Here is a 15,535-nt window from a genome sequence, read left to right as displayed (position 1 = left end):
CACTGGGGCCGGAGGATTAGTCCCTCTGCGTGCAGATGGATGGAACGGCAGAATCGGGAAGCAAGGCCCCCTGCGGTGTCTGTCTGCGGTCACTGGACATGCTGCTCAGCTAACCGCATTCTACAAGACAGTCATGCACCGAACCTGCTTACACAACCACTGTTAAGGTGAAAGCCATACAACACTATGGTGTAAAATATCAATTCTTCCTAGGAGTCATAGCCGCTCTCAGCTGAATTACATGATTAGCTGATAGAAGAGAAAAGCCTGTTTGGGCTTTGAGGCAGCGCTGAGGGTTTGAGATGCAGGCCTCCCCCCCCCATCCCATCCCATCCCATCCCATGTTCTGCACATCCTCCCAGCTCAGCAGCAAGGCAAAGAGCGTCTTTATGTGTCTGGTGCACTGTGCCACGTGCATGTGTGTGTGTGTGTGTGTGCACTGTAACAAACAGGAGGGCAGAGTGCGGTACATTGTGGTTGTATGTGTGTGTGTGTGAGATGCTGCTTGTTTAGGGTTGATTTGTACCCAAAGCCATAAGAGCCCTACATGGGAACAATCATTGAAAGAACTAAGAGTCTTTGTTTCTTTTGTCAAGCTTTTCTTTTGCCTGCTGTCACGTGCATCTTTACGGTATCAAGGTGCATGGCTGTGCATTTTTGTATTTGTGTTCAGGACTTTTATTTTTATTGGTGTTCCGTGTCATTGAGTCAGGAGATTCATTACATATAAAAAAAACAGAAGGAGAATTAACCGGACGATCCGCTGAGCTCTCGATTGTGCATGGACGCTGGAGTTGGTAAGCAGTAGCCTTTTATTGAACATTGTGCTTTTAAAATCTCAAGATTTTAATCAGTAGAAACAATGGATAGTGGTTGAAGGGTTGGCCATTTGGGGCTTTTCCAGCTCCCGCCTACAACAGTTTTTTAATGTGGGTTTTAAGGTTCTCAACTTTGTGAATTGCATGTATTTATTGTATACGGAAAGGCTGAAAGCTGCAAACGCATTTGTTTATCGCCAGTAACGTAGATTAAGCGTGTGTACATAACTTTACTAATATTTGCAAGTGTGTTGTGTTTTAGTTGGTTGGTTTTGTTACATTGTGGTTTACATATAAATTGTGGTGGTATGCACAAGAATGTTGTTGAGGTTGGACTAGTTGTTTGAAGTCAATGCAGTTATTTAGTTATTTTAATTTTTATCTTCGCTTTTGTGAGCTTCCTCACCATTCCGCAGTTTTCCCATGCCAGTAGATCTTACCTAACAGGGGTTATGAAGTGATATTTTTGACAGTGATTAAATCTTCTATTATTTAATTATCGTGCACCAATTCCGCCCCTTACAGTATCCTCCGTTGTTGTGTAATATTGACGTTTGTGCTTTATTCTCTGTTGTACAATGACAGGTGTAAAATGTGATCTTGATTCTTTTGGAATGTACAGTGCTCTGCAAAACAATTTCCCCCATGGGGACATAGAGTCTAAAATCTAAAAAAGTTTAAGTCGGTCAGAGTGTAAAGTTTCTCCTTCAGATGTGACGGCTACCTAGTTTCTCCAGGTGCAGGAGTGGCCTGTGCGTTACGCCGCATGCCCTAGCTATGTGTGTGGTATATCGCACAATGCCCCCAGCAGACAGAGCCTGTGGCCAGACAGACACGCTGCACGGCTTCGCCCATTACCTGCTCTAGCCGGAGTAGCAGGTCCCGGGTACGCCCGAGGGCAGCCTGCTTAGCGCGCAGCGAGGCGGTTAGCACGTCGCAGTGATGCCGGAGCTCGTTGCAGCGCTGCACTATCAGTGCCAGGGCGTAGTGGTGATTGGCCGCCAACTGGTGGCCGTGTAGGATGATGATCTGGGCGCGACCCATTTCCTCCTGGACAAGCCAAAGGGAGTAAACAGTCAGCGTTACACCAGTGACACTCGCCGGACCCTACAGCTGCATCTCTCATTACCGCTAACTACTGATCAACACATGGACAACAAAACGAATGATACTGTTTTATGTTAATCCCATAATTCTTATATTTTATCATTATCTCAGTTATGAATGATTAATGTTTTATACTTTTGAAGGGGCCCAATGTACATGGCGAAAGGAGTAACTCTCACCACAGATTCTGTAATCTGCCTAAAACGCCAGCCCTTACTTCCGTGACATGGTGAGGTCACCTCGTAACACAATCCTTATTGGCCGCCTGCCTGCAAGGATCTGTCTGCAGACTGCAAGGTAGGGGTGAAAGGTATAGGGAAAACTGACCAATTTGGCAAGTTGACCAACCAGAGCACACTGGGCTCATCGGGGGTGGGTCTTAAAGCTCTCACACAGTGTTTCAGACAGAGTTACAGATAAAGTGAATAGAAATGTACAGCATGAGAAAAATAATGTGGTTCTGGAACATTGAAGCATGTCAATCTATTTGTAGTACATTCCAAAAATGAAATTATGAGCAGAGAAAATGAGCACAATAGTGCTCCTTCAAAATGAATGATGAATGTTTTATGTTTCTTAAATGTTTATTATCGTTTACATATATATATATGTAAACAAAAAATACTTACATATAGTGACATATAATTTTTAATTTGTTGTCCTGCCATGTCTACCATTTAAGAAGGTAGAACATTATAAAAATGTAAATTTAATAACGTAACATTAGCACACACTGTTGGACATGAAGCAGTTCATGGAAGACAGACCTGGGCTTGCTTGTCCAGAGTGTCCAGCTCTTTAATCAGCTGCTCGGTCTGAGCTACTGTAAACCCCACGCAAGCGATCTCCTTCTCCTGCGCTATCATCTGGTGCAAAGAGGACTCCATCTGGTGGCCGAAATCACAGGATACAAGCGAGCGCCTGGATTAATGAAATCTCATCATTATGTGAGCCACACGTCCTTCGTGTTAATGCCAAGAATATCCGTACTATGTCTACGTCATGTGTACCCACCAAATAAACAAAAGATTTTGCCACGGACAGAGACAAGTCTGGCCATGGACACGTTTGTCCATATATGGGCAGGTTGAGGTTCCCAGTAAACACATAGCACTTATAACCCCATTATGAATAAACTTAGAATACAACTCACAGGTGGTATAAGGACTAGGGGCTCGATGATCTCTCCGTTTATATGAGTAGATTTATCAAAGAAAAACAGTGGTTCCTTATTCACTTTGTGGTCACCTGTCCCTATGGTAACTAGGGGACAATATATCGTTTGGCCTTTCCCATATGCTGAGCTATGGGCTTTTACCTCATGAAAGCTCTGTTCATATCTCAGCAGCTGCAGGTACTGTTTCAGCTTCAGGTGATGCTTCTCGAAAAAGCCGTCGAACGCCGTCTCCATGTCCCGCAACTGGGCCAGCAACCTAGCAGGAGCCAGACTGCTTCAGCACCCAAGTGTCTCACATAAGAACATAAGAAATTTACAAACGAGAGGAGGCCATTTGGCCCATCAAGCTTGTTTGGGGAGAACTTAACTAATAACTCAGAGTTGTTAAAATCTTATCTAGCTCTGATTTTAGCTTGTGCTATACTAACAGGAAGACTATCCCATACTCTAACTACACGCTGTGTAAAGAAGTGCTTCCTCAGATTAATTTTAAAATGTTCTCCCGCTAATTTCTACCTATGGCCACAAGTTCTACTATTTAAACTAATATTGAAGTAACTATTTGGCTGAACAGCATCCAGACCCGTTAGAATCTTATAGACCTGGATCATGTCCCCCCTTAGTCTCCTTTGCTCAAGGCTAAACAGATTCAGCTCAGCTAACCTCTCCTCATAAGACATTCCTCTAAGACCAGGAATCATTCTTGTAGCCCTGCGTTGCACCTTTTCTAAGGCAGCAATGTCCTTCTTAAGGTATGGTGACCAAACCTGCACACAATATTCTAGGTGGGGTCTTACCAAGGAATTGTATAATCGTAGCATCACCTCCCTTGACTTAAACTCCACACACCTAGAGATGTAACCCAACATCCTATTGGCCTTTCTTATTGCTTCCCCACACTGGCGAGAGTGGGATAAGGAAGCATCAACATACACACCGAGGTCTTTCTCATAATCAGCTACCTTTATTTCAGTGGAACCCATAAAATATCTGTACTTTATATTTCTGCTCCCTGCATGGATTACCTTACATTTATCTACGTTAAATTTCATCTGCCAGGTATCAGCCCAGCTGCTAATTAAATCAAGATCCCCTTGTAGCCTCTGTGCTGCTAGATCAGTATCTGCTACACCACCCACTTTGGTGTCGTGCAAATTTAACCAGTTTACTGTATGTATTGGTGTCAATATCATTAATGTAAATTAGGAGCAATAGTAGTCCTAAAATTGAACCCTGCGTTACCCCACTATGAACGCAGGCCCACTATGACATTGTGCCTCTAACTACCTGCTGCTTCGTGTCTTTTAAAAAGTTTTCAATCCAAGCTGCCACAGTTCCTAAAATCCCTGCAGCTTTGAGCTTTAGCAGGAGCCGTTTGTGGGGACAACATCAAAGGTCTTCTGGAAATCTAAGTAAATCACGCCATAGGCCTTTTTGTGATCAATTTCTCTTGTATATTCCTCAAGTTGCTCAAGTAGATTAGATAAACAGGATCTACCTCTCCTAAATCCATGTTGGCTATCCCTCAGAATGTTATTTGAATCCAGGTAATCTACCATTTTCACTTGGATTATAGCTTCCATTACTCTTCCAGTAATGCTAGTTAAACTGATTGGCCTATAGTTGCTGGATAACTTCTATCCTCTTTTTTGCATATGGGATTATATTAGCAGGCTTCCAATCTGAAGGTACCACACCAGCAGATAATAATTTCTGGAATAGTAAAGTTAAAGGTTGGCTAATACTATCCATCATCTCTTTTAAAACTATAGGTAAGATGCCATCAGGCCCCTGCGATTTATTTATTTTGAGCTTAGCTAGGCTTAGTATCACATCAACCTCAGTTATACATATATTAGTCATAGACGACGCTGAATTCGTACTAATTGGTGGTAAGTTTCTTGTGTCCTCTACTGTGAACACCCGTGTAAAATAATCATTAAACTCATTTAATATATCAATTTCATTTTCAATTATAAGACCCTTACTATCCTGCAGATTAGTGATTTCAGCTTTTAGAGCTCTTTTGGAGTTAAAGTATTGGAAGAAACTTTTAATGTCATCCTTAGCCTCCAATCTTCCTTTCTACATTCCTCTTAGCGAGTCTAATGTTATTTTTTAACTTAAAGCTGCAACCTGTAGACTTAGATACTCCTGCTTTATTTTGAAATTGTTAGTTAATTTCCATTTGTGGAAGAGAACCCTTTTCCTCCTGACTTGGTCTTTAACAGATTGTGGTTCTATCTTTCCAGCAAGTGTATGCAGACAGTCCCCAGGTTACGAACAGGATCTGTCCCCTAAGTCTGTCTTTACCTCGAATTTGTACGTAAGTTGGAAAATAATTCAGTACTTATTATTTTAAAAACCATAGTGCTGCTTGGCCCCCAGTTATACAGTAATAATAAAAGTAACTACATACTATATACTGTATGTTGAGCCCATGAACCGTTGAAGCTGTGCAATATTTTCACAAACGTCACAAAGTAGCGTTCATTATTACGTATTATTACGTATTATGTATTTAATCTGAATTTTTTTATGTAATGGGCTTTATGGCAGTCCAATCATAAGTACGAGCTGTCCGTGACATTCTTAACTCAGGGACTGCCTGTCGTTATTTTTTATCGTGTTCTGTAAATTAAACTCCCAAATTGTTTGTTAGCCATCATAACATTCTGGTTATTACGGAACTGATTTTGTTTCCTTTGAGGCCATATACCTCTGCACCCTGTCCCAGTCTTGACTGATGTCCCTCTGTCCTTCGGGGTCCTCCGGTGCTGTTTTAGATGCCTCCAAGTTCGAGAGCAACTGACGACCCTGCCTCAGCACTGACCTTATGTCATCCTGTAAGAAAAACACTTTTTAGCATGTATCAAATGTGCAGATGAGTAAGTTGTCTGTTAGACAATCCTGTAGTCAGGCCTGTAGCCAGAAGTAAATATTGTGGGTGCACGGCAGCCCTATCAATAAGGTGAATAGTTCAGGTCCAGAAAGTACAAATACAAATATTTCGTTTCAATCGACCAGTTGAGTACTCTGAGTACTCTGTGAATGTAACTCGTTATACTTAACTGGTTGGTTGAAACAAAATCTTTGGATTTGTACTTTCTGGACCTGAACTATTCACCTCGGCCAATAACCTCCTTTCAGCATATTTAGCTTGGGTAAATTTGGCTTTTTGTGGTGGGATAAAACATTTAACTACCTTCTACCTGCTTGATCAGTAATATTTCTGTAATATTTTCCTGCCTGTGGTAACTTAAAAGTCAGAAAGGAAAAGAAAAATGGTACCTTGAGCTGCCTGTACTTGTCAGTGTGCGCCATGAGAAGGTAGTCGATGGCATTTCCCTCGTCTGGCAGCTCCGTCTCAGCCAGCTCCGTGCCAAACGTCTGCAGCATCTGAGCTATCTCCTTCACCGTCACTGCAAAGCTCTCAATGGCCTATAGGTGGAGCCAGAGTGAGGGAGGGAGATTCAAACATGACTTCTCCTGGGATGCACATTATTAGCCTCCTCATACTGCTTATACTTAAATTGTACTGGTTGTTTTATGTTAAACATACAGGAAGCAACTTCAAACATGCCAGCAGGTGTCCAAATAACTGTGGTGAACAGAGGCATGAAGTCACTAGTATGATATGCAGAAACAAGGCTAATTGAATTGGAAAACAAATATTAGGAAGGATATTTTTACATGAAAAGACTAATACTACTAACAGAACTACTGTGCCTGGGTCTGATAGTTCTGACTGATTCCAGTGTGTAGACTGCAATTACGGTTTATGATATGGAGTACATCAGTGCCCCATTACAGTCTGAGTATGATGTGGAGTACATCAGTGCCCCATTACAGTCTGAGTATTATATGGAGTACATCAGTGCCCCATTACAGTCTGAGTATGATGTGGAGTACATCAGTGCCCCATTACAGTCTGAGTATGATATGGAGTACATCAGTGCCCCATTACAGTCTGAGTATGATGTGGAGTACATCAGTGCCCCATTACAGTCTGAGTATGATGTGGAGTACATCAGTTCCCCATTACAGTCTGAGTATGATATGGAGTACATCAGTGCCCCATTACAGTCTGAGTATTATATGGAGTACATCAGTGCCCCATTACAGTCTGAGTATGATATGGAGTACATCAGTGCCCCATTACAGTCTGAGTATTATATGGAGTACATCAGTGCCCCATTACAGTCTGAGTATGATGTGGAGTACATCAGTTCCCCATTACAGTCTGAGTATGATATGGAGTACATCAGTGCCCCATTACAGTCTGAGTATTATATGGAGTACATCAGTGCCCCATTACAGTCTGAGTATGATATGGAGTACATCAGTGCCCCATTACAGTCTGAGTATTATATGGAGTACATCAGTGCCCCATTACAGTCTGAGTATGATATGGAGTACGTCAGTGCCCCATTACAGTCTGAGTATTATATGGAGTACATCAGTGCCCCATTACAGTCTGAGTATGATGTGGAGTACATCAGTGCCCCATTACAGTCTGAGTATTATATGGAGTACATCAGTGCCCCATTACAGTCTGAGTATGATGTGGAGTACATCAGTGCCCCATTACAGTCTGAGTATGATATGGAGTACATCAGTGCCCCATTACAGTCTGAGTATGATGTGGAGTACATCAGTGCCCCATTACAGTCTGAGTATGATGTGGAGTACATCAGTGCCCCATTACAGTCTGAGTATGATATGGAGTACATCAGTGCCCCATTACAGTCTGAGTATTATATGGAGTACATCAGTGCCCCATTACAGTCTGAGTATGATATGGAGTACATCAGTGCCCCATTACAGTCTGAGTATTATATGGAGTACATCAGTGCCCCATTACAGTCTGAGTATGATATGGAGTACATCAGTGCCCCATTACAGTCTGAGTATTATATGGGGTACATCAGTGCCCCATTACAGTCTGAGTATGATATGGGGTACATCAGTGCCCCATTACAGTCTGAGTATGATATGGAGTACATCAGTGCCCCATTACAGTCTGAGTATGATATGGAGTACATCAGTGCCCCATTACAGTCTGAGTATGATATGGAGTACATCAGTGCCCCATTACAGTCTGAGTATTATATGGAGTACATCAGTGCCCCATTACAGTCTGAGTATGATATGGAGTACATCAGTGCCCCATTACAGTCTGAGTATGATATGGAGTACATCAGTGCCCCATTACAGTCTGAGTATGATGTGGAGTACATCAGTGCCCCATTACAGTCTGAGTATGATATGGAGTACATCAGTGCCCCATTACAGTCTGAGTATGATGTGGAGTACATCAGTGCCCCATTACAGTCTGAGTATGATATGGAGTACATCAGTGCCCCATTACAGTCTGAGTATTATATGGAGTACATCAGTGCCCCATTACAGTCTGAGTATGATGTGGAGTACATCAGTTCCCCATTACAGTCTGAGTATGATATGGAGTACATCAGTGCCCCATTACAGTCTGAGTATGATGTGGAGTACATCAGTGCCCCATTACAGTCTGAGTATGATATGGAGTACATCAGTGCCCCATTACAGTCTGAGTATGATGTGGAGTACATCAGTGCCCCATTACAGTCTGAGTATGATGTGGAGTACATCAGTTCCCCATTACAGTCTGAGTATGATATGGAGTACATCAGTGCCCCATTACAGTCTGAGTATTATATGGAGTACATCAGTGCCCCATTACAGTCTGAGTATGATATGGAGTACATCAGTGCCCCATTACAGTCTGAGTATTATATGGAGTACATCAGTGCCCCATTACAGTCTGAGTATGATGTGGAGTACATCAGTTCCCCATTACAGTCTGAGTATGATATGGAGTACATCAGTGCCCCATTACAGTCTGAGTATTATATGGAGTACATCAGTGCCCCATTACAGTCTGAGTATGATATGGAGTACATCAGTGCCCCATTACAGTCTGAGTATTATATGGAGTACATCAGTGCCCCATTACAGTCTGAGTATGATATGGAGTACGTCAGTGCCCCATTACAGTCTGAGTATTATATGGAGTACATCAGTGCCCCATTACAGTCTGAGTATGATGTGGAGTACATCAGTGCCCCATTACAGTCTGAGTATTATATGGAGTACATCAGTGCCCCATTACAGTCTGAGTATGATGTGGAGTACATCAGTGCCCCATTACAGTCTGAGTATGATATGGAGTACATCAGTGCCCCATTACAGTCTGAGTATGATGTGGAGTACATCAGTGCCCCATTACAGTCTGAGTATGATGTGGAGTACATCAGTGCCCCATTACAGTCTGAGTATGATATGGAGTACATCAGTGCCCCATTACAGTCTGAGTATTATATGGAGTACATCAGTGCCCCATTACAGTCTGAGTATGATATGGAGTACATCAGTGCCCCATTACAGTCTGAGTATTATATGGAGTACATCAGTGCCCCATTACAGTCTGAGTATGATATGGAGTACATCAGTGCCCCATTACAGTCTGAGTATTATATGGGGTACATCAGTGCCCCATTACAGTCTGAGTATGATATGGGGTACATCAGTGCCCCATTACAGTCTGAGTATGATATGGAGTACATCAGTGCCCCATTACAGTCTGAGTATGATATGGAGTACATCAGTGCCCCATTACAGTCTGAGTATGATATGGAGTACATCAGTGCCCCATTACAGTCTGAGTATGATATGGAGTACATCAGTGCCCCATTACAGTCTGAGTATTATATGGAGTACATCAGTGCCCCATTACAGTCTGAGTATGATATGGAGTACATCAGTGCCCCATTACAGTCTGAGTATGATATGGAGTACATCAGTGCCCCATTACAGTCTGAGTATGATGTGGAGTACATCAGTGCCCCATTACAGTCTGAGTATGATATGGAGTACATCAGTGCCCCATTACAGTCTGAGTATGATATGGAGTACATCAGTGCCCCATTACAGTCTGAGTATGATATGGAGTACATCAGTGCCCCATTACAGTCTGAGTATGATATGGAGTACATCAGTGCCCCATTACAGGACTCAGTATTAGACGTGTCTGACGTCACCCTCGGCAGGACTGTCGGTGTCGTTACCGTGCGCAGAACGATCCAGTCGCTGTTGCAGTACTCCAGCACGCCACTGAACTCTGAGCTCAGCTGGTTATCCTCGATGTAGCGCAGCAGGTCGGTGACGGAGCTCAGCATCACCACCTGAGGGCGACGAGTATCACAAATACGCAGGTTAAAAACTCATACACGTTTATCAGACAGATACCCTCATTACACAGTGCTACATAATCAGGCCAAAAAACGTAATACCTCGTATATTCAAATGAAAGAAACCCAAACATACTAGACCCAGGCAGTAATCCCAAGTAGCGTGAAAGTACTAATCCCATGCAGTAATCCCAAATAGCACGAAAGTACTGCCACAGGTAGTAATCCAGAGTAACATGAAAGTACTAATCCCAAGTAATAATCTCAAGTAGCGTGAACAACATTTCAGTCTTACAGCAGCCTGGTAGAACATGTGAATACGTTGAACATTTGTTCTTGCACAGCTTTTCCCAGGCAGCAGACAAACAAACTTGTACGTTAAGGACATTTAATGAACTACCGCACATCCCGATTTCTACCGAGAATTAACCTCATGGGACTTATACTGAGAAAGGTTCTCAGTCCATTCCTGTGCTTGCAATATGTAGCTCAATTTATATAACTACAGGCAGCCCCCAGGTTACGAAAAAGATCTGTTCCGAATTGACATCAAATCTGTAGGTACAGTGGATATAAAAGGTGTACGCACCCCCTGTTAAAAGGCCAGGTTTTGTGATGTAAAAAAATAAGACCACATAAATCATTTCAAAACCATTCCCGCCTTTAATGTGACGTACAGTATAACCTGTACAATTCAACTGAAAAACAAACAAATCTGTTAGGGGGGGGGGAAACATACAATAACCTGGTTGCATAAGTGTGCACACCCGTAAACTAATACCATAATGGCCCGAATATAACACGACCCCCCACTTTTTGGAAACTATTTTTAGAAAAAAATATGGCTTTGAAAAACCAAATCTTACCTTTATAAAAAAATATATATATTTGATTTGACAAGAACATTTAATAAGTTAACCAACAACCACAGTTTAAAAAGCAGCCGCTGGCAATGGGATTACAATAAGTGTATTAAACGGCAAACATTACAAATAAATGTATTGGGTTTTTTTTGGGGGGGGGGGGGGGGGCAGTAGATAATGAATATTACAAACTCTACAGCCCTTGAGGGTGCTGAACGTTTTTAATACAGCAGACGCACATGAAGAGAATAAAAAACGTATTGCAGAGAAAGGTTGAGCCAAATTAATAAATGATGACAGCTCTTTTAAAATGAATGTTACTGTCTTTATTAACAGACACTACCGGTTTAACATTAGCAGCAGCACATCCCAGGGAAGCCAACTGTGTCTGTGACACTCAGGGATACACGCTAAGCACACGCGTTGCCACGCTAAGCACACGCGTTGCCAGGTTTGCCAGCTCTCGTGCATCTGGCGTGACACACGCTTTTTGAGTCTGACACTCACACAAGAAATCTTACGGCAAAGCTATATTACGGTATAAGTCAATCACTCGTCACAAATATCATATTTGGTGGCATCTATTCCCTTTTTTTGTCTAGACCCCAAATATAAGAAGACATCGCTTTTTTACAGTAGATGCATTTTCAGGGAAAAAAGAAAGTCTTATGATCGGGTCAAAATGGTACTTTGTTGAGGCACCTTTTGATTTAATTACAGCATTCAGTCTTTTTGGGTAGGAGTCTATCAGCTTGCCACAACTTGACTTGGTAATATTTGCCCACTCTTCCCTGCAAAAGCGCTCCAGACCTGTCAGATTGGAGGGCATCTCCTGTGAACAGCCCCCTTCAGGTCTCCCCGCAGATATTCAGTTGGATGTAGGTCTGGCTTCTGACTGGGCCGTTCCAAAGCTTTAATATTCTCCTGGTGAAGCCAATCCTTTGCTAATTTGGATGTTTGCTTGGGGTCAAAATTCCTCTTCATCTTCAGCTTTCTAGCAGACACCGGAAGGTTTTGGGCCAAAATTGACGGGAACTGTTCATAATTCCCTCCACCTTGACTAAAGCCCCAGTTTCAGCTGAAGAAAAACCCCAGAGCATGACGCTGCCCCCGCCGTGCTTCAGCGTGGGTGTGGTGGTCTTTTGGTGATGCGCAGTGTTGTTTATGTGCCAATCATATCTTTTGGCATTGCGGCCATCTTGGTTCCATCAGACCATAACACATTTTCCCACATGCTTTTGGGAGACTTGAAGTATTTTTTGGATAAATTTAGCCAAGCTTGGATGTTTTTCTTTGTAAGAAAAGGGTTCCGTCTTCCGACCCAACCCCATAGTCCAGACTTATGGAGAACACGGGAGATTGTTGTCACATGTAGTACATAACCTGAACTTGCCAGGATTCCTGCAGCTCCTTCAGTGTTGCTATACGTCTCTCGGCTGCCTCCCTGACCAGCTTCTGTCTTGTCTTTTCATCAGTTTTGGAGGGATGTCTAGTCCTCGGTAACATCACTGTTGTCCCATATTTTCTCCACTTCTTGATGACTGTCTTCACTGTGTTCCATGGTGTATCTAATGTCGTACAAATGTTTTTGTACATTTCTCCTGACTGATACCTGTCAGCAATGAGATCCCTTTGATGCTTTGTAAGCTCTCTGCGAACCATGGCTTTTGCTGTAGGATGCAGCTGAGTAAAGTCAGGAAAATCCTACTAAGCCAGCTGAACTTTATTTGGGGTTAATCAGAGTCACTTTAATTGATGGCAGGTGTGTCCCCAAAAAGACTGAGTACTGTCATTAAATCAAAAGGCACTTCAATGAAGTATTAGTTTAAGGGTGTGCACACTTATGCAAACAGCTCATTGTTCATTTTTAAATATTTTTTATATATTTCCCCCCCTAACAGATTTGTATTTCAGTTGAATTGTACAGGTTATAGGTGATATTAAAGGTGGGAAAGGTTTTGAAATGATTTATCATGGTCTCATGTCTTACGCCACGAAAACAAAAACCTTGACTTTTTAACAGGGGTATGTTTTTATATATATATATTTTTTATATCCACTGTAAGTTGGAAAAATAAATGCAGTACTGAGTAATAAATTATTATTATTATTATTATTATTATTATTATTATTATTATTATTATTATTATACAGTAGAAATAAAAGTAAATATGATACTGTACTGTACTTCGAGCCCAAGAACTGCTGAAGCTGTGCAATGTTTTCACAAGCATCACAAAGTACTGCATGCGTTCATTACTACGAATCATCGTATTTAATCCAAATTATTCATATAACAGGATTTATGGCAGCCCGTTCGTAAGTACGAGTCGTCCGTTTACGTGTTCTTAACTCGGGGCTGCCTGTACTAACCCTAGTCCCATGCAGGGTGGACCACATTCTTGTGCCCTGTTCGGCCTGGGATAGGCTCCAGGCCCCCCATGACCCCCACTAGGATAAGAGCTTAGAACAAAGGTGGGCAGCCCTCATCCTGGAGTGCTGGTATCCAGCAGGTTTTCTATCCTACCTGATGAGTTACTATCTGCCTGAGGTCAGGTGTGGTTCATCAGAGACCAGGTAGGATGGAAAACCTGCTGGATATCGGCACTCCAGGATCAGGGTTCCCTGGATGGATGGATCTGCCCAGCGTAGAGATGGCTATGGATGCATTTCACTCACAGGCATCTTGAGCGTGAAGTCCTCCTGATTGAAGCGGAATCCTATGTCGGTGGGGCTGTGCTGCAGGTTGCTGGTGGGCTGCAGCACCAGCACCAGGTGGAGGTTCCCAGGAAAGGAGACCTGTTTGGATCAGGAGGCACCAAAGGCTGTGCTTAGAACCCTCCCCCCTATCTGCCTTAGAGAAAATGTCACAGAACTTCAGTGCTGCCTTGCGGAAAAAAAAATTGACGAAAAGTATCGTTTTTCACGGGGGGTTGATTATAGGACAGCTTATAACTTTGACATTGAGCAAAACTGAAAATTATAGCTCCATTTATGCCACAAACCAAACAGATTATATCCCTTTTTTCCAACCTACCACAAGCAATGATTCGCACAGAACAGTCATGTCACATGCTGCCCATATCCTCCTGAGACCCAAGGAAAAAAGTGTCCTTCAATTTCAGGTTATTTGTCTTTGGAGGAAATAAGACATCTTACAATTTAGATTTTTTCAAATAAATTTTTATTTTTCATTTCACAGCATGTCCTCTTTAGTGCACAACAGGAATAAATACGTTTCCCAACATCAGTGAAAAGATAGACGCAAAAATAAAATGTCCACTACAATATTTCACATAAATGAATGGGTGGGATCTCAGGAGGATATAAGCAAAGGTATCTGGGTCAGACTTTATTTCCTCTGATCACAGAACATCCAAAACAATCCACCCGTCACGCTCCGATCCGAAACCCCATCTAAGAGCACCTCATTCCACAACCATGCTCCAGAGTCGGGCTGAAACCAAAACAACGGCCCCCACAAAATTGATTTGGTCCCAACCTGGCATTTAGCCAGGTAGTAAAATAACCAGTATGATCTCTCCTCGAAATTTGCTGGACGCCCCCCGAAATTCATTTCTGGCCATGGGCCTGCTTTCAGGAGGCCAGCCTGTCCTGACCTGTCATTAGACCCTCCCCCATTGCTGTCTGAGCCACCTTGCAGTGCAGCAGAGGGGTGTGGTGGAGTTAGTCTGAGAAGCCCCTGCCGAATTGATCCGAACATCTCAGTATGAAAGCAGAGCCCCATCTCAGTGACAGACGCAAGCTTTTAAGCTTCCAGACTACACAGCTTTTCTGGCTGTAACGATAGTCAGGCTGACTGAGCTGACTAATAATGCTGGAGAAATACCGCAGACGGGGTGACGGAGATTGCAGAACGGACCCAGATAGTTTTAGTGATCCAGTGCTAATCAGCATGGGAATCCCATGCATACTACTGAATTCCAAGATAAGATGAAACAATTAAGGAAATAAATGCTGAATTTAATTGGGTCCCTTTACCTTGCTGTGTATCTGCAAGATGCAGAATAATTTGTAAAGACTTAGGAGAGTTAGTTTTATTAACGCCGCTGTCCGTGACCAACGTTTGACATTGGTTTGCCCTGCCAAAAAGCACACGCCTTCAGCAGGCTCTCACCCTGCGCCGTGACATTTCATTCCCATACGGAGATGCTGAAATGCACTGACAGACGAGAATCGCGAGTCAGCGGCAGCCGGCCCCGTTTTATGTCCCGATCGCGGGACTGAGCCGCGGCGGAGCTTCACGCCGCAGCGCCGCGCCGCGCCGCGCCGCCCGGCGCTATGCAGTATTTCCCAGCCCCTGTCAACTTGCACGAAGTC

At 42.9% G+C, this 15,535-nt stretch overlaps 1 protein-coding gene across 3 annotated transcripts in view; it reads right to left on the bottom strand.

Annotated features, from left to right (window-relative positions):
- mcf2b (MCF.2 cell line derived transforming sequence b) overlaps positions 1-15,535 on the bottom strand; it is a 45,413-nt gene that overhangs the window by 29,676 nt on the left and 202 nt on the right. For all 3 annotated transcript variants that reach the window (XM_072706843.1, XM_072706844.1, XM_072706845.1), the window contains exons 2-8: positions 13,874-13,993; positions 10,209-10,325; positions 6,394-6,543; positions 5,822-5,946; positions 3,244-3,358; positions 2,693-2,812; positions 1,677-1,868 (exon numbers count right to left, since the gene is read on the bottom strand). In XM_072706843.1, coding sequence (XP_072562944.1) covers positions 1,677-1,868; positions 2,693-2,812; positions 3,244-3,358; positions 5,822-5,946; positions 6,394-6,543; positions 10,209-10,325; positions 13,874-13,993 — 939 coding nt within the window. The remainder of the gene's footprint in view (positions 1-1,676; positions 1,869-2,692; positions 2,813-3,243; positions 3,359-5,821; positions 5,947-6,393; positions 6,544-10,208; positions 10,326-13,873; positions 13,994-15,535) is intronic.

Source organism: Paramormyrops kingsleyae, chromosome 24 (assembly GCF_048594095.1).
Source record: "Paramormyrops kingsleyae isolate MSU_618 chromosome 24, PKINGS_0.4, whole genome shotgun sequence".
NCBI lineage: Eukaryota > Metazoa > Chordata > Actinopteri > Osteoglossiformes > Mormyridae > Paramormyrops > Paramormyrops kingsleyae.
This window is presented reverse-complemented; position numbering and strand designations above follow the sequence as displayed.